The sequence below is a fragment of the Talpa occidentalis genome, unplaced genomic scaffold (genome assembly GCF_014898055.3).
Source record: "Talpa occidentalis isolate TD23 unplaced genomic scaffold, MPIMG_talOcc4v2.1 talOcc4.3, whole genome shotgun sequence".
In the NCBI taxonomy this organism is placed as follows: Eukaryota; Metazoa; Chordata; class Mammalia; order Eulipotyphla; family Talpidae; genus Talpa; species Talpa occidentalis.
The window spans coordinates 100891617-100915564 of NW_023603184.1; the positions used below are offsets into that span (position 1 = coordinate 100891617).

Here is a 23948-nt window from a genome sequence, read left to right on the forward strand (position 1 = left end):
CAGGCTGCTTCCCGGCCACAGAAGGAGGGTCCTGCATGGCGCGCAGACCTCTCCTGCCGCCCGCTGCTCCCCTCAGCAGTGTACTTCGGTCCTTCTGCCTGCTCTGCTCCCCGCTCTGGCTCTGGTGAATTCTCTCACCCTCCCGCGCTTCTGACTGTACCCAGTGCATGTATAAACAAAACAAACAAACAAACAAATAAATAAATAAAACATGCCTCTATAAAAAAAAAAAATTATTGAGTGGCTAAAAGGGAGCCTAAGTAATTTTAATTTAAACTACCTAAATATAACTGTTCTTTTCCTCTCATTGGCTGACCTCTGGATTGAATCTACAACTGTGTATTTTCCTCAAATAAATATATTTATTTCATGTTTTAGGGCTGCTAAAAAGCTCTGATGTGCTTAACGAACTATTTCACCAATATCATTTCAAGTTTTCAAGAAAATAGGAATAAAAAATTGCCTCACCACATAACTTTAAGTGACTAGAATTATTGTGCAAAAGGTATACTAACAGGGAAGTTCTCTAGGCCATAGGTTTCTGCACTAGATGGCATTTGGGGTTTCTAAAATTACGGTTTTTTGTTTCGTTTGAACTAACATATACTGCTTCTCTTACAATCTAGCAAGCACTTTTCAGCAAAGTACATACTGTAACACATTAATGCTCACAACTTTATGAAATAGGTGATATTTATCATCAGCCCTATTTTCAACAGGAGGAACAGAGAGGTTGGGTAAGTTGTCCGAGGTTACACAGTCTGTTACCAGGAAAGCCTTATCAGAACACAGGCGGTTGGATTCCAGGGTCTCAGCTCTTAAACACTCTATTGTATTTTTTCCTCAACTCGAAGATTTCATAAATCTCTGGTTTTTTGCCATTTTTTTGAGAACTATTACAACACCGTATCGTTTAGAGATAGATGTATAGATGTAGATTTTTTTGAAAAGTATAGTCTGGAAGAAAAAATGACTTAAACACTTCATATGAATGGAGAGGGCTGGAGCTACAAACGCCACCTAGAAATAGTAAAAAATAATTTTTTTGAAAATATTTATTTATGCATACAAGAGGAGGGGCACAGGCCAGAGATACAGTGGGGTGAGAGGATTCACCAGAGACAGAGTGGGTAACAGAACAGGCACACTGACTGAAATACACTGCTGAGGGGAGCAGTGAGCGAGTCAGGAAAGGTTTGCTGCTTTATGTGGGTATCTCCCTGGCCGGGATCGAACTCGCGCTGCAGAGGCTGATGCTTGCTTCATAGTGTGGTGCTTAACCCCTTGCGCCACCAAGGAGTCCCAGTAAAAAATAAATTTTTATCCCGAAGCAAATTAGCAGCACCTCCAAATCCCTCCGGTATATTATAAGGCAAGATTTCCTCAGACGGCGAGAGGGCTTCGGCGGCCTCCGCGACCGCCGCCGGTGCGCGGGCCCACGGGGCGGCCTCCGCGTCTGCTTCAGCGACCCGAAGCCCCGCCCACTCGGTCGCAAGGGCTGCCGGGACGGCCCCCATCTTTTTTACGCGCGTTAGGCCAGCCGGCGGCGCTGGACGTGGAGTTGTTGCTGCCGCTGTTAGTGATCCTGTGGCGCGGCTTCGGGGGGCTGAGACTTTCAAGGTGAGCAACTCCTGGTGGCTAATGGGGAGAAGGTGCGGGAGGCTCTGCTTTGTGCGGTGGCGCGTTTCCTCGCCTGGCCGCCTCACGCGGGGGGCGTCCACCCCTCGCCGCCTCGCGTTCCGGCCTAGCGCCGCGTGGGCCGCAGCCGGCGGCGGAGCTCGGGGCGGCGTGGCGCGCGGCCGGGCGGGCCGGGCGGGCTGGAGCTCGCGCGGCGGGGTCCCCGCACGTGGCGGGGCCCTGGCCAGCCAATCAGGGGTGGGTCTGGGACCCGGCTCTGGCGGGGTGTTTGGACCCCCGCCGCGCGCAGCCCCGCGGCGCCCTCACGGTGCCTCCTTCCACCGCTTTCCATTGTGGCCAAGGGCTGACGTTTCGGGCCACCTGCATCAATTTCTGGGGAGGTCGTCGCGGGTTAGGCGCCGAATGATTCCCTGGATCCTGCGGGACAGACTTCAGGCCAGAGAACCGGGCTGCCCACGTTCCCCCTGCCTCACTCTCTGGTTTTTAGAGGCCTTGTTCGTTCCCAGAAAGGCACCGTGTGAAATGTTAAAAAGTGTGCCTCATACTTCTGAGTTGTACATTCTGGGAAAGCATTTGATGGAACGAAGTTTCAAAATTAGGTAGGCCGGAGAAGTCTTGTAGGACTAAATAGTTTTTTCATCTCACTGTGTGCTTTGTATTCAGGGGTCCAGTGCATGAGATTGAGTAGATTTTGCAGTGAGATGTGTGTCCTGCAGATTCTTAGGGCACGAGCTTCCAGTGTGCATCCATCCAGGTTATTGCATGACGGTTGCAGTATTATAAAGGGGTGCCTCCTAGCAGTGGAACAACGATAGCTCCCTCACTGGAGTTAACTGGTGGCAGATACCTGTGGGTTTTTATAAATATATTTTGTACAATGTGGGTGATGGGGTGGTTTAATAGAGTACTGGAGGCAACCTCAGCCACATTTTTTCCTGCAGTGCTAATGTCAGGCATGTGAAACAGGAAACTGACTAGAAGGGCCAACGAATACATTAGTGTTTTAGTAAACATAACCTCCCCCCCCCCTTTAACGCTTTAGTGTTTTCTTATTACGTTCCTTAACATGCAGCATCCATTTAACCCTGACTGTAATATTTCATTTTTTTTTTACCTTATAAAATAGTTATACCCGTTGTTGATAAGGTGGTCTTTTGTTGTTTGTTTTTGGTAAATCAGCTATGACTAGTTTTAAAAGAAATGCAACCCACACCAAATATATAGAATTGAGATTCATGATAGTATACTGACAGATGGTGATGTGCTTAAAGTTGGAAAGAGTCAGTAGGTAAGTGATTGAATGGAATTGTTTTTTTTCCTCAAAACTTTCCTGACCAGTTAAATGAGGATAAGCACTCCTTTCGTTATAAAAGATGGAACAGTAGTTTACTGGCAGAAGTGGGTGTAAGTGGGTATAATCAATAGTTCTTCAATGTTCAGTTGCTTATTCCAAAGTTTTTTGAAATTGAACTTGTGAAATGAAAAATCCTTTTTTAAAAATTCATGACTTTTAAGAAAACAGTGGGATGTTAATTTTAAAGCATTCTTTTTATGGTCTTGAGTTTTATTTGAAAAAGAGAAAATAACCTCTTTGTGCCAATTTGGGGAAATTTACAGATAGCCGCAATGGCTGAAAATGGTGATAATGAAAAAATGGCTGCCCTGGAGGCCAAAATCTGTCATCAAATTGAGGTATGATTCTTATATTATTAAATTACAAGAGTTGGCTCCTTGAAAGGATATTTAGGGCCTAAATACAAATACAGGAAAGAACACTTATTGACCAACTTATTCAATATTTGACTTGATTCTTAAAATTAAATGAACATATAGTAGTTTGTATTGGTGGAACCAGTTTATCAAACCCAAGACTACAAACATTTTGAAAGGTACAACTATAGTGTCCCTTAACTTTATTTCTTGCTTTAGTTTCTTAGGCTATAAAGTGGGAATAGGGCCTCCCCGGTGGCGCAGCAGTTGAGCGCTGGGCTGCAAAGCTTCCCGCAGCCTCTGCAGTGCCGGTTCAATCCCTGGCTGCCAGCGAGGGTCCCACATGGCACGGAGACCTCTCCTGCGGCCCACTGCTCCCCTCAGCAGTATACCTCATCTGTCTGGCTGTTCTCCCTGCTCTGGCTCTGGTGAATTCTCTCACCCTCCTGGGCTTCTGACTGTACACAGTGCCTGTATAAATAAATAAATAAATCTTTTTTAAAAAAAAGTGGGAATAATAAGGTGGTTGTGAGAATTACATTAGTTAATATGTAAAATATTTAGAAGACTACACATAATAAGAACAAAGTTCCTTTGTTAAGTGAGGGTCTGTTCAATATCTTTATATTGTGAAAGTCCTAGTATTTTATGCCTAGTTCTTTTCACCTATTGTAACTTCTGATTTACAGCTGTTCCTCCAATATTGTCATTTCATTGTAACATTGATGAGGAAGCAGAAAAATGGGGGCTGACATGGAAGGAAACAACAAACAAAACAGAGTACCTGTTTTGTTATATTTACTTGCAAAGTCATAGTTTCCAACAACTTATCAATGTTGTTAAGTGAGGATTTACTTTATCTGTTTTCAAAGTCCTTTTAGCATTTTGGGGACACTTAAGTGTTATATTTAAGTTGAAGTTTTACGATATCAATAGCGACTACTACTTTTACATTCTTATTGAAGATTTCAAATTCTATTTTTGGTGTCTTTTTGGCAATGCTTAGAAATATTTTCTCAAAATTGTACGCCTGCCATTTTAAATTACCTGTTAAATCTTTTTTGCACTAATTTCTTTATAAGTGTGTAGAAAAAGTAATACATTCTGTGCGTAATAGGACAATATAAAAATATATAGAGGAAATGGTAATAATGTTCCTCCCAAAACCTACTTTGTGAATCCCACCCTCCTGGGGTAATCAAGGTTAAAAAACCTCATGTATACTCTTTGACAGTTTGTTCAGAGAACATACTAACAGTTTTTCTTTCCTCCCCTATCTCCTAACAAATGTGGCATTTTAGGAGAGTAAAGATTGTTGTCATCAGTAATTTATTCAATCCCCTATTTGATATGTAGGCTATTTCCATCTTCTTAGCTGTGTAATTCCATGAGTATCTTTATATATAAATTTTAGTAAACAGTTTACTAATCTATTTAAATTGAAATTCCTGGGAGATGTACTGGCTCAAGTGTTAAGCCCAGTTTAAAAACGTTTGATACTTCTTGCCAGTTTACATCTCTACTTGCATCTCTGTGTTCAGGGCAGTATATTGTTGTTTCTAGAACTGCTACCATCTTGCTAGGTGAGAAATGCTGTCTCATTGCTTTGAATTACATGTCTTTGATTAACGAGGTTGAGCTTTTTTTATGTTTATGGTAAATTTGTATTTCTAGTGATTTTTTAAAATTTCTATTTTTTTTAAATTATTTTTATTTATTTTAGACAAGCACTGGGTACAGTCAGAAGCGTGGGAGGGTGAGAGGATTCACCAGAGCCAGAGCGGGGAGCAGAGCAGGCAGAAAGACCGAAGTACACTGCTAAGGGGGGCAGCGGGTGGCAGGAGAGGTCTGCGCGCCATATGGGACCCTCCTCCAGTGGCCAGGGAGCAGCCAGGGATTGAACCGTTGCTGCAGAGGCTGTGGGCAGCTTTGCAACCCAGCGCTCAACCGCTGCGCCACCAGGGAGGCCCTAAAATTTTTATTTTTTACAAAAATTTTTCCGTACAAGAGCTGGGGTATAAGACAGAGGTGAGGGGGAGGGGTGGTGGTGTGAGGATTCACTAGGGGAGCAGAATAGGCAGATCAACTGAAATACACTGCTGAGGGGAGCAGCAGGTGAGACAGGAGAGGTCTGCTGCGCCATGTGGGTTAGCTCCCTGGCCAGAGTTGGGGATCACACTCATGTTGTGGATAGCTTCATAGTGCTGAGACTTAACCCCTTGGGACACCAGAGAGGTTCCCTCTAGTGATTTTTTTTAATGTCTTTTACCCATTATTATGGTTTCTAGGTTTCTTTACTTTCCCCTTGATCTGTAAGAAATTGTTAACAAGCTTAGGTGTTTGTCATTTACTTTTTATTCTACTTTTGGCATTCCAAGTAGTCACACCTGATTATTTTCATGTCTTTTTCTTTGCTTTTATACTGAGAAAGAAGGACTGTGCTTAAATTAGATAAATGTTCACCTTTTAACTTTTAAAAATGAAGGTAATGAATCAGTTTATTCCAGTTCTTTTTACTTAACAGTCTATTCTTTCCATAAATTTGAAATGAGGCTTTTTGAAACCTTTGAACAGATCTTTAAATATATTGTTTTAAAGCTTTCTATTTTTTCAAAAGATTTATTTTTGTTTATTTATGGAAAGAAGAACTGGAGTGTAGGCCAGAGGTGTGGGAGTAGGGTTAGGGGTGCTGAGAAGATTCACCAGAAACAGAGTAAGGAGCAGAACAGGCGGATATACTGAGATATACTGCTGAGGGGAACAGCAGGCGAGACAGGAGAGGTCTGCTGTACCAAGTGGGTTAGCTCCCTGACAGGGGATTGAACTGGTCCTGCTATGGCTGGCCATAGCTTCATAGTGTTGAGACTTGAATCCCTGAGCCACCAGGAAGGCCCTAACACTTTCTATTCTTAACTGACATTTGTTAATTACATTGCTTTAGTAATGAATCTTATTAGTCTTTTTTTGTTATTGTTAATTTTGGTTGTTAATATTATAGTGTATTTAAGAGAAGATGTTTATTGCCTCTTACATTATGACTTGTATTTTTTAATAGGATAGAGCTTGGTGATATAATGGTTAAAAAAAAAACAGAATGGATTCAGTATTACACAGTGTTCTAAAATAAATTGTAATTGTCTTGTAGTATTATTTTGGTGACTTCAATTTACCACGGGACAAATTTTTAAAGGAACAAATCAAACTGGATGAGGGCTGGGTACCTTTGGAGATAATGATAAAATTCAACAGGTAAAAAAGCCTTTTTAAAATCATCCTTAGATTTTTTTTTTGTTAACAGTGCTACCAATAAGTCTTAAAATGCTTATATGTATATGTATTCTTCAGGTTAAACCGTCTAACAACAGACTTTAATGTAATAGTAGAAGCATTGAGCAAATCAAAGGCAGAACTCATGGAAATAAGTGAAGATAAAACTAAAATCAGAAGATCTCCAAGCAAACCCCTCCCTGAAGTGACTGATGAGTATAAAAATGATGTAAAAAACAGATCTGTGTATATTGTAAGTGGCCCTTTAATGCATTAATTATAACTTACATTTATTTAGAAAGAACATAGAGTGGATAAGGGCTCACGAATTATAGTTTCACACTTAGGTACTTAAAGGGGCAGTGTTTTTAACCTCTTTAAGCCTCATCTTCATAAATGGGGGTAAAATTTTTTTTACCTTATAAAACTGTTGTGAGAATTAAAAATGAAAAATCTATATACTGCTGAACAAAACTTACTGCATAGTGTAACAACTGGAAAACTTGATAGCAATTTTTTTAGCATATTAATTTTTTAATAGATTTTTTTACTCTGGAACATTTCAGATATACAAAAGTAGATTGATGTAATGTATCGTTATCAACTTCAAGGTGACATTATCCAGATATTAGTGTGACTAATCTTATTTTTATCTCTGTACTAACTGGATTATTTTGAAGTGAAACCCAGATAAATGAGTCACTTTGTACTGCACTGTAGAACAGTGTCTGTTAAACACATGAGGCAGAAAGAGAGATAGGTGTTATATCCGGCTTCACTTCAAGGCAAATGAATCAAAACTTCTGGTGATTTGTTTGCCTGAGAAGTCATTTGTACATTTCTTCTTCTTCATAGAAAGGTTTCCCAACCGATGCAACACTTGATGACATAAAAGAATGGTTAGAAGATAAAGGTCAAGTACTAAATATTCAGATGAGAAGAACATTGCACAAAGCATTTAAGGTATAATTATATGACATTTTAACTTTCCCTAGTTGAAAAATTAGGCATAATTTAAAAATATCTTTCCTTTTTTGATAGGGATCAATATTTGCTGTGTTTGAGAGCATTGAATCCGCTAAGAAGTTTGTTGAGACCCCTGGCCAGAAGTACAAAGATACGGACTTGCTGATACTTTTCAAGTAAGTCTTTCTGCTGATGTTTCTCTTGGCCACATAGATATATGGAATTGACAAATTGAGGTAAGGAATGTAGAGTAAGGCCAGTATTTTTAGTATTCCCAGGGAGGCCTGGAGAAATGCCTGAATTTTGCTAAGTAGAAACTAATTCTTTCATGACCGTGAGGAAATACTACATTTTCACTGGTTAGTAACTTATAAAGGAGGTTGGTTTTAGTACTTTCCATCTAAATCTCGTAATCAAGCTGGATACTAAAATTTGGTCTTTTGGTTTGATTGGAGAATAAATCACTGTATAACTATATCTTTATTTCTCATAATCTGTATGTGCCTGTATTTTATAAAATACAAAACATTACTTAATGACAGTTGGATCACAGTAAGTTATATATAAGAATTAGGACACACCAGGATAATTTCATGGTAAAGTTGGTTGTAGGGCCCTTGTTCCCTATTTTTGCATTACAGATAGTGTGATGAACCATGCTATCAGTGTTAATCCTTCAAAATAAATTTTTTACATAATTTTTCGTAATTGTTCTTATTCTTAGGTTTTAGGGTAAAAGTTTCCTTTTGTGAAATTAACACTACAGGAAACACTAAAGTATTCATATAACATCTGCTTTATGGTCCCTGTCTATTTGCCTGCCTGCCGCTGGGATGCTCCCCCACCCCCAAATGATAAATGAATGCCAAAATGAGATTGCTAGTGGATATGGGGTTTCTCCGTGGAGTCATGAAATTTTTCTGAAATTAGATAATGGTGAAGGTTGAAAATTCTGAATATATTATAAAACATTGACATGTATACTTTGAGGGGTGAATTTTATGGGATGTGAATTATTAGTAAAACTGTTAATGAAAAATAATTTCCTTGGCTTTTTTTTTTTCAAGATTTATTTTTATACAAGAGCTGCGGTACAGGCCAGCGTGGGAAGGTGAGAGGATTCACCAGAGACAGAGTGGGGAGCAGAACAGGCAGACGACTGAAGTACACTGCTGAGGGGAGCAGTGGGCGCGACAGGAGAGGTCTGCACACCATGTGGGTAGCTCCCTGGCTGACCTGGAATCAAACCCACGCTGTAGATGCTGTGGACAGCTTCACAGCGCTGTGCTCAACCCGCTGCACTACCGGGGAGGCCCTCCTTGGCATATTTTTGAGTAATCATGTTGACAGAAAATATATTCCTGGGCCTCCCTGGTGGCACAGGGATTAAAGTCTCAGCGCTATCAAGCTATTGTGGCTGGTGGCATGAGTTCAATCTCCGGCCAGGGAGCTAACCCACATGGCACAGCAGACCTCTCCTGTCTTGCCCACTCCTCCCCTCAGCAGTGTACCTCAGTAAATCTGCCTGTTCTGCTCCCCACTCTGTCTCTGGTGAATCCTCTCACCCCCACACCTCTGGCCTACACCTTAGTTCTTGTATGCATAAATAAAAAAAAAATTAAAAATTCGTATATAGGGCCTCCCTGGTGGTACAGGTGGTTGAGTGCTGCACTGTGAAGCTGTCCACAGCCTCTGCAGTGCGGGTTCGATCCCAGATGGCCGGGGAGAAACCCACATGGTGCAGTAGACCTTTCCTGCCTTGCCCGTTGCTCCCCTCAGCAGTGTATTTTGTCTGTCTGCCTGTTCTGTTCCCTGCTCTGTCTCTGGTGAATCCTCTCCCCCCCTACACATCTGGTCTGTAACCTGGTTCTTGTATAAATAATTTAAAAAAAAAATCTTTAAAAAAATTTTTATATATATATATATATATTTTTTCTTCTTATGTTTTAAATCTTTGAAAATAATTTGCAGTCTTACCTTTGTACTAATGAACTTGATCTCAATGTTTTGTGTCCTTTAGGGAAGATTACTTTGCCAAAAAAAATGAAGAAAGAAAGCAAAATAAGGTGGAAGCCAAATTACGAGCTAAACAGTAAGTACGTTGAGATAATCATAACATTTTAATTCTTTAAAACTTTGACAGGGTAGAGTTAGTGGTTTTGGTTAAGTGGAGCTGATGATGAGCTCTGAAATGAGTAGCAGTAGGCCTTTTCTGTGCTAATGAAACATTGACGTCTTTAATCTTGGGAAGGCAAACTCCTTCATTTCTGACTGGTTATTAAGTAGTTTAGTGGTCATGATCAAGATTAGTTTTATTAGAATTTGTTTTCTTGCATTGTAAATGTTCTAATTGCATTTTTATTTGTAGAGAGCAAGAAGAAAAACAAAAGTTAGCAGAAAATGCTGAAATGGTGAGTATGTATTACTGGTATTTAAGAAATCTAAGATAGAATATTAAGAGAATAAAAATTAGGCTGTTTTAAGTAAATCTACAGTTGTTTTTGCATTAAAGTAATAGCGAAATATTGCTGAAAATATTCACAGGAGAATAACCAGGTTTATGTAACTATAGTTGTATATAACTAGGTATTCATGGAGAAATTAAATAAAGTAAAATCAGAAGCTACTGTAGAACAAAGGATGACAAAGAGAAGGTACCAACTATTAAAATGCTACTCAAAATAGCCTTCAGTTATAGCTTTTTTCTTGTATACATTGAGTGTTATTAGCCATTTCTGTGTGTGGTTGCTTTAAGGAATTTTGATTGCCTTGTATATTTTTAATAGAAATCCATAGAAGAAAAAATTGGCTGCTTGCTGAAATTTTCTGGAGACTTAGATGATCAGACCTGTAGAGAAGATTTGCACGTCCTTTTCTCAAACCATGGTGAAATAAAATGGATAGACTTTGTCAGAGGAGCAAAAGAGGTTTGGAAACATTCATACTTGATCACTATTGCTCTTGCTGGATATGATATTTTATGAATTAATGTTACCAGTAAGTTGGTATTAACAACTGCAAGTTTTGTAGTAATTTCCTTCCTAATCAGTAAAATTTATTGAAATTAGTAATGGCATAAATTTGCAGGGTAGAAAACATTACTTTGAACAAAGAAAGTACAGTGGGAATAAGAACTTAAGGGTGTGGCTCTTATTTTGTCTTTGATATAGGGAATAATTCTATTTAAAGAAAAAGCTAAGGATGCTCTGGATAAAGCCAAAGACGCAAACAATGGTAATTTACAATTAAGGAACAAAGACGTGACATGGGAAGTATTAGAAGGGGATGTGGAAAAAGAAGCTTTGAAAAAAATCATAGAAGATCAACAAGAGTCCCTGAACAAATGGAAATCAAAAGGTCATTTATTGTGATTTTTTCTAACTCACTTGCTTGAGTGAAAATTTTAATATGTGTTCAAAAACATTGACAAGAAATTTATAACACTTCTTTACTTATTTCTCAATTATGTCTCTATAGGTCGCAGATTTAAAGGAAAAGGAAAGGGAAATAAAGCTGCCCAAGGTGGATCTGCTAAAGGAAAAGTACAGTTTCAAGGCAAGAAAACTAAATTTGATAGTGATGATGAACATGATGAAAATGATGCAGATGGTAAGTTTTTTCCTAAGTTCTTTGGTATTTTTATGAGAATGGACATGGTTTTTCACGTCTGTGTAAGTGATGTTTGTGAATTGTGATCAACCTCATGCTGTTTCACAAATTAAATACAAAGGTACTTAGGAGATTAAAGCTTTTTCTAATTAGTGATGGAAGTTATTAATCATTTTAAATAATTATGCTCAGTATTAAAATAGAATGCTTATAATAAATTTAACAAATACTACTTCTGTTATTGTATAGGAGCAGTAAAAAGAGCAAGAGAAGAACCAGAACTAGACATACACGAACCTGCATCTAAACAACAGAAAACAGAAAATGGTGCTGGAGACCAGTAGTTTAGTAAAAAAAATTTTTTTATTCATTTTAATAATTAGGTTTTAGACTGCTTTTGTCTTTGAAGGCTTTTAAAAAGAAAACCGAATTAGGTCCACTTCAATGTCCACCTGTAAGAAAGAAAAAAGTCTTTTGTTGTTTAACTTGTCTTTTTGTTATCCAAATGAGGATTTTTTTTAAATGTATAGTTCTGTTTGTGTTGTTTCAGATGATTCAATATCAAAAGGAAGATTCTTCCACTAAATTGCCTTTGTAATATGAAAATGTATTACTACAAACTAATAAAATATATACTATATAAAAAGCAAAATCTTAGTTTTTGTTTCCTTTTCCTTCCCAACGCACTTGAGAATATTTTATTTAAGAGAAAAAGGTCAAAAAGTATATTTCCTGTGTACATGGGAAAGACCCAGTAAGAAACTGCATAACTTGCTCACATGACTTCAGATACCATATTAAATAATCTTAGCTAAACAAGGGGGGATGGGGTTATAAAAAGGGTTAGGAGGTTACCAGGGAAGGCACAATAAACAAAGGTAAGACTGTTAAGCAGATTTATGTCCTGCCTTGAGAAAGAATTTTAAACCAGAATATTGGCTGCTAATTATGGGTCAATCCCATGGTTAATTACAGGCATGCCTTGTTTCATTTTGCTTCATAATATTGCATTTCTTTTACAAATTGAAGGTTTGTGATAACCCTGCATCTACCAAGTCTGTTTTTCTACTCTGCTCACTTCTTGTCTATCACATTTAATTAAGCTATGTACATTTTTTTTTAAGACATGCTTTGCACACTTACTAGGCCTAGTGTAAATACAACTTCTGTGCACTAGGATACCAAGTACTGTAGTCGAACTGAACCTGTAATATCTCCAAGGTGTGCCTGTATGTCTGCTGAGCTACTCAAGGCAACTTGATAATAGAAATAACTTACTGTGTAAACCAATGATAATAAAAGTTTTATTAAAAAAATACTTGGGGCCTCCCTGATGGCACAAGAGGTTAAGCACAGCACTGTGGTGAAGCTATCTGCAGCCTCTACAGCACGAGTTTGATCCCGGCTGGCCAGGGAGCAACCCACCTGGCGCAGCAGACCTCTCCTGTCTCACCCGCTGCTCCCCTCAGCAGTGTATTTCAGTAGATCTGCCTGTTCTGCTCTCCACTCTGTCTGGTGAATCCTCCCCTCCCCCACTTCTGGCTTGTACCCCAGTTCTTGTATGCATAAATAAATCTTAAAAAAAAAAAACTTGCAAAGTTTTTCAGTACTAAATGTAAAGAAGTCAGAATCAAGAAACTTACTGATTTCTTCTTATGAAATTTGTATGATGCTGGTAGGTCATACCGCAGTTCTGTAAAACAAAAACCACCTAAGGATGAAAATTGTATTTCCAAACATTTACCACGGTTGACTTCTATCAAACAAGTCTATCTAATCAACTCCCAATTCTAAGCTTTTAAGGCGCGTGTTGTTTCTGAATGTGGAGTGACCATGTGGGTGCTATTAGAAATTTTCAATAAGATGGATAAACTGGGATAGCCTCAACACAGATAGTCTGCTTTGACTCCATCTCTTACCTATTGCCAAGGCACACATGCCCTGTGTACATACACTGAGAAATAACATTTTACAGTCTTCAACACCTGTATGAAAATTATGGTAGGGATTATAGGTGCTCCGTTGGTAGTGCAGTGTGATAGCATACCTCATAAGAGGTGTGCACCTAAATCATGCAATATTATCAATCTACCAATATTTTTTTAATAAGTAATACATAAAATTGTTAGCTTTAATTAGAATTGAAATGCTTTTGTAGGAAATTTAAAAAATTGTCTTACCTGCAATAATATCTATCTTGATTTTCCATTCTGCAGCTTTCTTTTGAATATGCTGAACACAAAATGTTAACATGAGCTGATTTTAAAATAATTCTTAAAAAGTAATTTTTTACTATTACTTGATTTCAAGTTTTCAAACTTTAAAAATCTGATTAGAATTTAAATCCCTTAGGGCCTCCCTGGTGGCATAGGGGTTAAGTCTCAGTACTATGAAGTCATCTGAGCTGACCCACAGGGTGCAGCGGACCTTTCCTGTTTCGCCCGCTGCTCCCCTCAGCAGTGTATTTCAGTATATCTGCCTGTTTTGCTCCCACTCTGTCTCTGGTGAGTTCTCTCACCAACCCCCGCACCTATGGCCTACACCCTAGCTCTTGTATGCATAAATAATAAAAAATCTTAAAAAAAAGAAAAGGAATTTAGATCCCCTAACCTTTCAACTATTTTGAAGATGAGATACCAAGCCATTTAAATATAGTTAACAGTCTGAACCAAATTACACAATTCAAGTAATTATTTCAGAAAATAATGTAGTCAAAATGATTTCTATAAAATTAATAAATATAGCTATCCTGAAAACCATCTGTAGAGATCTGTATCTAGAGGCAATTTAATGGCAATATGGTATGATAGTTGTATGTTTCTAGAACCAGACAGCCTCCACTTGAACTGCTGTTTTTCTATTTACTAGCTCTATAACCCTGAGCAATTTATTCTTACGTCATGTTCCTTATCTGGTTATTAATTTTGACAGGAAAAAATTGCTTTATTCTCAAATATTAATATATACTATATATAACACTGTAACATAAATGAATATGGAAAAAAGTTCCCCATAATCACTTAAATAAATTAGGTGTGTATATAGTTTTCTAGGAATACAACAAAAGAGCTTAGTGTCTGGTATAAGCATTTTCATGTTAGTAGTATTCACTGTTATTGGGATCAAGTTGATTGATAAACTTTCCCTACTATTTTAGGTTCAAATATTTCTGGTAAGTATTGACAATGTTTGTGCTTATAAATTTTTTCTAAATTGAATGATTAATCTTTGAGATATAGAATTCCTGTATTAGGATATAGATTTCAGTGGAGGAATACAATTTAGTGGAATCTTAGAATCCTTGATAAATTTGTGAGCAATAAACTATGATATTTTGTTGCTATTGGAGCCTAAGGTTTGTGAAAAAGGTTTTAGATGGAAATGATGGAATGTGGTGTTGGTTGAGAGAGAAAAGAATGAATGAGTTAAGCACAGAATATGTGAAAAAATGCAGCCTGGTTTACCTACTCTGCTCTGAGCCAAAAGCAGGTTTTCAGAATGCCTAATGAAGACACGGCAACAGCTTTAAGAGTAAGTAACATAGTTTTAGTATATGTCCCAGGATATACTCAACATTTTACTTAAATTTCAATATTTCGATCAAAGAATTTTATGAAATGAATAGAGGGCCAAGCACTTTTAAAAAACAAGGGCCTATAGTAAGGTCTGGTAACCAAAGGACCAGTGACAATGTTACTAATCACATAGAATAAAACAAGCAAAATTATCACCAGTTCATAGAAAGTCTTGATATTGAACATTTATTCCTCATCATATCCTTTAAATATGCATAATACTACTAGATTAATTTTTTAATCAATTACTATACTAATAGAAATACTTTTGCACTGTCTAAAAATATATTTAATGAAACTATTGGCTTAAAATTCAACTAGTAACCCTGACAAACAAATCTGATAATGCTGCCTCCTCGTGGTGGAGCATGGCAAACCAAACAAGATGTGAGTTCCTTGGTAATGTGGCTCCAGGACGTTCAAGTAAGTAGACTTTCTTTGCTGTTTAATTGCATTTTTGTTGTTGTTGTTGCTGCTGGAATATACTTAATCTACATGAACTATGACTAATATATTTCATGTCAAGTTGTGCAGAAAAGAGTTCATAGCAAACCTGATTAATATCTTTAAAAGGGTCTACTTATTATAACGTTGGCCCTTGGCTAGAATATGGAACTTAGATTTGGGGATCCCCTTAATTGATAAGATTGGCTCATTGTGCTTAAACTTTTTATTGTCACTACCGTCTAGCTACTGGAGTTGGAATTTTCATAAGTTCCAGGTACATGATCAGTCCTCAGAGGAAACCTGGGCAGCAGGTCTTTAATGAGTTTTCCAGGTTGGTAACATTTCACATGCTTTGTTACAAAAATTAGCTGCTGGGAGAACTATGTACACTCTATGTTTCCACTGGGAGAGGACTTTGAAAGCTTGCACCTGATTCACCTAGACTTCATCCCATTCACCTTTCCGGTTGGCTGTTTTGCTGTGTCCTTAGCTAGCTATAATAAAACAGCAATGAGCAGAATTATAAGCTCCTGTGAGACTTCCTTGTGAATCATCAAACCTGAGCACGGATTTATGTACCAGTAAAATTATATTGTGCTCTGCTGCTTATCTATATGCACTCCTCATTGTTAGCAGTATGTATACTTTTAACCTTGACTTTCTACTTTTAAATGGGTTCACCAGATTACCATATATCCAAAACATACCGTTTCCAAATGGATTCCAGTATACTAAATTTACACAAATATTTTTCCTGTAAAACCACTTTAAAATCTCTTTAATAAATGTATGAGTTAAAGAAATAGTAGCTAACACATAGCAAGTACATATGCAAGAAGCTCTTCTAAGTGCTTTGTAAATTTTAACTCATTAATCCTCAGAATAACCCTATAAAATATATGGTACTCTTAGTTCCTTATGAGTACAGTGAGATGACAAAACAGAAGTTCAAGTACCTTGACAAAGATAACACAGCTGGGAAGCAGCAGTTTGACTCTGAACCCAGGGAGTCTAGCACCACAGTCTGTTCTTGATCACTTACTATATTGACACTAAAAAAAAAAAAAAAAAATACCATTCCCACCTCCTGGACTAATCTTACACTCTCAGAAGTGTTGAGATTATATGTGCTATATGTTGTCAAGAAGAATAATGGAAGAAGTAGGCTCTGAGATCAAATCAGTTTAGCTCCCAGCTCAATGTTCTTTAAAAAAGTAAGGCTTACTTCCTCCCTTATGCACACCAGACCACACAGAGACATTGGGACTTACCCAGGCAAACCAGGACATATTGTAACCCTAGTTATATCACACTTCTGCCCTGCCTGAATCTTTAATGAAAGACGTTATATAGGCGAGGAAGAAGCTAGTTAAAATGCTAGAGAAAATTCAGTTCCTAAATGCAAATGTTGAAAAGTACATCCTAATACTTAGTATTTACAACAAATCCTTAAAAACTGTCTTGAAATTAAAAATAAGTGACAAAGAACAGCATGCTGATTTGAACTTACTTCTCTAGTTGAGGATTGTGTAAAGAATATACGCTGTTCTTGCCATTTCCAATGCAATCTTCAGAAAAGCCATATCTGTTCCTATTGAGAGTAGGAAAAAAACTCCTCATTCACCTGCTATCAAAATACAAGATTAAATGAATACTAGGGTATTTAGAAATATTTTTTTTCAAACTCAAAAGAGCATTCCAAATTCTTTGTGCAACAAGATTGGGTACACATATCTCAATAAAATCTTTTAAGGTTGATAGACTAAAACCAGAATTATAGCATCTGGTTAAATAAGGCTAAAGTAAAAATTTTATATTCCAAATTAGTGACTTTCAAAGATAGGAGAAGGAAACAAGTAGAGCAATAATCAGAATCATAGCAGGGGTAGAGGAAGGACTTTAAACTATGTCTTTTCTTCCTCTTACTATCCTCCTTGTTCACAGCACACACAAAATTAATAGCCACAATGAGTCTCTGTTACTGATGATCATATATTGAAATCCTCAGTGTGTTAAAGCATTAATAGAGGTTTTAAAAGTATAAAATTGTATGTAGTACTTATAACCATTCATAAGTGTTAGGTAAATCATTCTTGTAAGCAGATGGTATATAAACAATAAATTAAGAAAAAAAGAATACTCAGTACAAATTAGTGAAAAAACATTTTTAATTCCATTCCCTAGCAATTCAACTAATGATTTCTCCTATTAACCATTAATTAGTGATTCAATTAATGCACTTTATATTTAAGCTAAAATTATAAAACTTTACAGTAAAGAAACTGATTTATTTAATGAACAGTCATAAGATCATTAACCCAATCAATGAGAAAATAGTTTTAAAATTTGCTTCTACATACAACCTTCCAAGACTGAATCAAGAAGAAATAGAGAACCTGAACAGACCAATCACAAGCAAGGAAACTGAGACAGTAATAAAAAATCTCCCCAAAAACAAAAGCCCAGGACCAGATAGTTTCACCAGTGAGTTCTTTCAAAGTTTCAAAGAGGAACTAATACCTATCCTTCTCAAACTCTTCCCAAAAACTGAGGAAGATGGAATGCTCTCAAACGTATTCTAGGAGCCAACAATACTGTTACCTAAAGTAGATAAGGATATCACAAGAAAGAAAACTGATGCAATGGTTTGCTCATACTCTACAAAAAATATTAGAAACAAAAAATACAGTAAAGTGACATGCTAAAAAAATCTGTATTCAAAAGTCAATGGCATTCTTACATGCAAATACTGACCCAGAAGAGGAGGAAGTCAAGAAAACAATCCCATTTACATTAGCATCAAAAAGTATTAGGTACGGACCTCCCTGGTGGCACAAGGGGTAAGTCTCAGCACTATGAAGCTATGGATCCCAGGCCAGGGAGCTACTACATGGCACAGCAGACCCCTCTTGCCTCACCCACTGCTCCCCTCAGCAATGTATTTCAGTCAGTCCACCTGTACTGCTCCCTGTTCTGTCTCTCATGAATCCTCTCTGTCCTATGCCCCTACACCTCTGGCCTATACACCAGCTCTTGTATGCATAAATACATAAAAATAAATCTTTTTAAAAAATTCATTAAATACACAGAAGAAAACATAGGCAAACACTCTACAACATTGGCTTCAGGGATGTCTTTGGGGACTGGACTCTAACATCAAGGAAAATAGGAACAAAAATAAACAATCTAAAAAGCACTGTGAAATAAACTATCAGCAAAACAAAGGACACTGTAGGGTATGTGAGAAAATATTTGCACATCATATATAGGACAGGGGGCTAATATCCAATACCTACAAAGAATTCATACAACGCAATAAAAAGACAACAAAGAACACAATCAAAAATGGGCAGAGGAGCTAAACAGACACTTATTTAAAGAAGACCTACAAATGGCCTATGGGCACATGAAAAAATGTTGAACTTACTGTCAACTTTTTGTCAGTATGGAAGGAAGTATGGAGGTGTCTCAAAATATTAAAAATAGATCTACCATATGATCCAGCAATTCCACTATGTGGCATTTATCCAAAGAATGTAAAAGCACAATTTGAAGGGATATATTTACTCCTGTGTTCATTGCAGCACTACTTACAATTGCCAAGTTATAGAAGTAACTCAAATGCCCAGTGACGTATGACTGGATTAAGATGTGATGCATATACACAATAGAATACTATTCAGCTATAAAACAAGATGAACTCCTATCATTTACAACATGGATGGAAATGCAGGGGATTATGCTTAGTGAAATAAACCACAGTGAGAAAGAAAAATGTCAGATGATTTCACTCACGCAAAACAAAACAAAGAAAACTAACAAAACTAAACCAAAATAAAATGACTGCAGAATTAAGGTTGCTACTGTGGTGTGAGGGGGTGGAGAAGAGTTCCAGTGGTACATGATAAAGTGATATGGGTGCTCTGGGGTGTGGTGATACACATCTGAGGAGGTATGAACCTATTCCTCTAAATCATATACAGTGATGTAAACCAATGTTACCTCAAAATAAATTAAAAAAAGGGAAAGCAGTATGATGAAGATATCTCATCAAATAGATAGCAATAAATAGAAAACATGAAAAATTAAAAAACATACAAATATACCAGTATACCTGATTATTACTAACCTTTATTATTTTTGGTTCCAAAGGGAGGATTCATAATTACTGTGTCAAATGACTTGGACATTTTGTTAGATAAGGAGCACACATCACACTGAATCATGTCAACATTTGTTAACTCAAACTCTTCCACATTCCTATTAAATATTTCCAATGCATCTTCATCTATGTCAAATCCAACACATAACCTATAAATACAAAACACAGAATGATTACTTGTAGCCCCATGTCAAAACAATAACCTTTTTAATTCAATTAAATGCTGTCTTTTTTTTTTCACAGATTTTTACATACAATTCATTTATTACAATTAACTATTTTCCTGCAACTCAGTATGTTACAAAACTGTAACAGCTCCTCTGTCCTTGCAAGAGGGGCATCTCTGTCAGGAAAGGCAGCATCAGAGCCCAGAACACATGAATCCAGATAAGATAGCAAGGTTGCTGGTTACTGTCTGGTTATGGTGGGAATGCTCATCATGAGGAAAACATGGCTCACTGGGGATGTGCTTGTTTAGAGTAGGGACCTGGGGCTATGGAACCATAGCACTCTCCTGGAGTCAGATCCTTAGGTTGCTGAACTGCCAGAGCCACTGTCTCCATGCTATATATTGCCTTTCAAAAGAGTGACCTCTCAATCTAGAAGGGTTGGAAACTCAGTCTGTATAATAGGTAGGCATCTGACTGCTTCTGTTACTAGTTTTGACTTTTTAGTAGTTTGTTTTGTCCATTTAAAATGCACTCAGTGCCAGCTTTTTGCTCTCATCTCATACTGTAGAATCCCGTGAATATAATTATATCTATGCTTATTATAACCACCCCATACCCAACGTATATATATATATATATATATATATATATATATATATACTGGATCACCTACCCTGCTCCTAACATTGCAGTTCCGATGCTAAGCACTCCACAACCACATCCTAGATCTGCAACCATTTTATGTTCAATGTCATCATATGTGTTATGGATTGTATAAAGCATACATGCTAAAAGACAAAAAAAAAAATTAGGGAATAAGTAAGGAAGCCGAGGACAAAAATGCAATTATTCTAAAACAGCTTCTTGTATTTAATCCTCCTCCAATTGATGTTCCAGGTTATTTAAAAACAATTAAGTATAACAACTTAGTGTGTAATAAGAAGCCCCACAAAGGTGGGTAATACTTACCAGAGGTTCCCCAAAACTAGTAGCTGCCGACAATGCCAAGAATAACAAAACTTTGAGGTAAAATGACAAAAATAAGATCTTTGTTTGATATTGAAATATTTTTATGAAATGATTGTAAGTATAAATAGGTTTTAAAATTATTTTTCCTTGTCAAAATATGTTCTTGGCAATTTGTTATCAGCCTCCAAAATTTTACTTTTTAGAATTTTACTGGCCTGTGAAGTCTGTAAAGCTAGGAACCACTAATATTAAACAAATATTAACCTTAAAATCACACAGAACATATATACCAGTTTGCCACTGGAGCAGAGTTACCGTAAGTTCAAGCTAGAAGATCAAAGAAAGAGACCTACAACCACACTATATAGCCTTTAAGATACATATATGCAGACATTATATTAATAATTTACAGATACTTATTCATAATCTAATAAGATCTGATACTAAAAAACAAATGAACAGGATAGAAGCTGCTGAGATCAGAAAGGGATCTTTCAAATACACAAGTCTAAAGTAAACTGAAAGTAAAGCAAGAGTAACACCACTGTGGATATCTGAACCCAGCAAGGGCTACTGGCAATCATTGATACTTCAGAATCCAGAACATTTATCAAATACACAATTATAGTGACAGCTCAGGCTGACTGTGCTGTCCTGATTACTGCTGCAGGTGTTAGTGACTTTGAAGCTGGTATTTCAAAGAATGAGCACACACATGTACATGTTGCATACTGGGTGTGAAGCCACTCTTAGGTAAAAAAGAAATTGAACTCCACTAAGAAACCCTTTAGTCAGAACACACTAAAGAAGTAATCACTAATGGATCTTCGTTTTGTGCCAATTTTTGGTTGAATTTATGACAATATGTTGCAGTTAAATGTAGGTATGCATGTATTTCCTTGATTTTCATTGGCAGAAAAAGAAACAAAACTTAGAAACAGAACTTTGTTGGAGTGGAAAGGAATTCTTCCTTACACTGTGTTCCCAATAAATTAAATTTTCTAAGATTCCCCAGTGAATCTGACAATTTATTAAATATTTCTCCCCATGTTCTCCCCTTTACTTTTCACATTAAGGAATACTGTTGATCTTCAGATTGTTGAAATTCATTCTTATCCTTTTATAGCATCTACAGTGAATTTGTTAACCCAGTCCCTCAGGTACAAACTCTAGTAGTCATTTTTAGGGAGCAGTATAGCATGGGAATCTTTCCACTGACAACTGCAGTAAGAAATTGATCCTCATTTAGCAAATATTTACTGAGCTCCTCATAGTACTGGAAACTCTTAGGCAGTGGGAATTCAGTATGACAAAAATCAACAAATTCTTTGCCCTCAGGGAGTTTATAGTGTAGTGAAAGAGACAAATACATAAAAATGTCTGATAAGTGGTAAGGAGTATGAAGAAAACCAAACTATCTGTGTGGGGAGGTGGGTAGTGGAAGGAAGAGAGAGTCTCTTTAGTTATGGAGTCAAGTTATCTGTTAGAATGAAATGAGTTAATGCATATAAAGTCAGTGCCGCTAACATGATCAGTAGCTTTAGAGCAGAATTCCTCTAGACGTTCTTTATATCCAAAAAACTATTTTCATCACGCTGTGTTAGGACGAACTTGCCAAACAAGGGCGCGATCACCAGCCGCCCTACCTGCAATGTGAGGCCTGGTCGGATACTGTTCTAGAAGTAGTTTGGGCTTTTCGAATCCATCTACTTGTTGCAGGCGACTCTCTAGTTCCTTAAGCCTTAATTTCTTCATTTTTTTTTTTTTAAACAGTATGGGCTCGCAGGACTTAATGGCACTGAATCTGCAGAAAATTTATTTAACCTAGATCCTTCCTCTATCCCCACCCGACACCCACGCCCTTTGTCAGCTCTGGCCGGGGCCGGATAGTGGATGCACAGAGCAAATGGCACCGCCAGCCAGGCCGGTCTAGCTCTCCTCCGTTCGCCGCTGCGGCCTGGGTCCTCCGCCAGCCTCCAACCGCCTCGTGCGTGTTCCGCGCCGACCTTGGGATCTTCGGGGAGCAGCTGCTGTCAAGGTCCGGACCAGTAACAGGATTCCCCGCGCCCAGTTCCGGACCTCGCAAGGCCGGGGCCGGAAGCGCAGCCGCGCAAGCGCGCACGCGTCCGCCGCCCAGCGGCCCCGCGCGGAGGTACAACTGCGGCCCAGCTCCTGGGTTCCGCAGGCAACTAAAGGGCTGCCTCCATCCCGCCCGCGACAGGTCTGCACGGCCGGCAGAGCACGCCTTTTCGCTGCACCCGGCCGCGCCCGCTGGCTGTTGCTTGGGAATTCAGTATGACAAAGATCAAGTATGACAAATTCAGTGTGACAAAGATTCAGTATGACTAATTACCTCTAGTTTTCCTTGAGTTTCTGCAGCCTCTCAGAAGACCCGGGCAGAAAGAGTGAAAATGATGGGGAAAAGAGAGTAAAAATCACGGTCATTTTGTTTTTAATGCCCAGTGTAGCTCCTTCTCTGGTCTCCCAAGACCCCCCTGAAAATGTAACAGTCAGGGCTGGCTCAGTTGGTTAGAGCGTGGTGCTAATAAAAATGTAACAGTCTTCACTTGCCTCCTCAGCCATTCTCATACCCCCCTTTATTATAGTTGGTTTCCTCCCCTTTTAGGTCACCAGTGTCACTTACCTCAACTTTCACAGGGTCAAGATGTCAGAGAAGCCTAAAGGAGAGAGGATTTAAAGCGATCGATAGTGGTGTCAAGTGCTGGGAAGAGGTCAGGCTTTCATGGAGAAGGAGCAGGATGTTTAGGATGGCTACTCAAAGGGTAGTGAGAATGGCTGATACTAAGGTGAGAGAAGCTTTTGAGTGATAGGAGATTTGAACAGTTCGGACAGAATGTAACTAATAGGAAGAGGGTTTAAAATATAGTAAAGAGGATATTGGATGGAGTTAAGGTCCTGGGAAGATAGGATTCCGTGCTTAAATGAAAGGATTGACCTGATCTGGGAAATGGAGATCTCTTCATTACTAAGATAAGAAAAAAATGGAGTGAATGGATGACGATAAAGTAGAGAGGGTGGTGTCTGGGACTGTTAGGTCCTGAGAAAAGTAGAATTAAAAGTTATCTTAGGAGAATGAAATAAGTTAATGCACATAAAATTCTTAGCACATAAAGTTCTTTGTCACATAACAAGTGCCTGTTAATGTTAGTTGTTGTGGTGGTATCTGTTGAGAAAAAGGTGGTTGAAATAAGAGGTTTGATTCTAAAGAATAATTGAAACTAGGATAAGTGGGAAGAGAATTAACCCATCTGATTAACCCATCTGATGCTTAACCCATTGAAAATTAACCCATTTTCAATTAAATTAGAAAAATTGAGAAAATTAGATTCACATGGAATCATAAAATATAGCACTTAGAGATGTTGTGTCTTTTACCCAGTTTCCCCAATAATAACATTTTGCTAAACTATATAT

The 23948-nt window shown here is 37.9% G+C and overlaps 2 protein-coding genes across 2 annotated transcripts; one reads left to right on the forward strand and one right to left on the reverse strand.

Moving 5' to 3' along the window:
• Positions 1 to 1498: 1498 nt before the first annotated feature.
• SSB (small RNA binding exonuclease protection factor La) lies at positions 1499 to 11790 on the forward strand. Its single transcript, XM_037523501.2, has 12 exons — positions 1499 to 1620; positions 3256 to 3330; positions 6494 to 6597; positions 6694 to 6868; positions 7471 to 7578; positions 7657 to 7757; positions 9602 to 9673; positions 9950 to 9992; positions 10368 to 10508; positions 10752 to 10938; positions 11059 to 11190; positions 11440 to 11790. The coding sequence occupies exons 2-12, from the start codon at positions 3265 to 3267 to the stop codon at positions 11532 to 11534; spliced, it is 1224 nt and encodes a 407-aa protein (XP_037379398.1). The 5' UTR covers positions 1499 to 1620; positions 3256 to 3264; the 3' UTR covers positions 11535 to 11790.
• METTL5 (methyltransferase 5, N6-adenosine) lies at positions 11535 to 22319 on the reverse strand. The gene is made up of 8 exons (XM_037523503.2): positions 22160 to 22319; positions 20218 to 20332; positions 19342 to 19523; positions 16755 to 16803; positions 16306 to 16342; positions 13371 to 13422; positions 12834 to 12883; positions 11535 to 11642 (listed from the first exon to the last, which is right to left on the reverse strand). The coding sequence occupies exons 1-8, from the start codon at positions 22266 to 22268 to the stop codon at positions 11604 to 11606; spliced, it is 633 nt and encodes a 210-aa protein (XP_037379400.1). The 5' UTR covers positions 22269 to 22319; the 3' UTR covers positions 11535 to 11603.
• Between the last annotated feature and the right edge of the window lie 1629 nt (positions 22320 to 23948).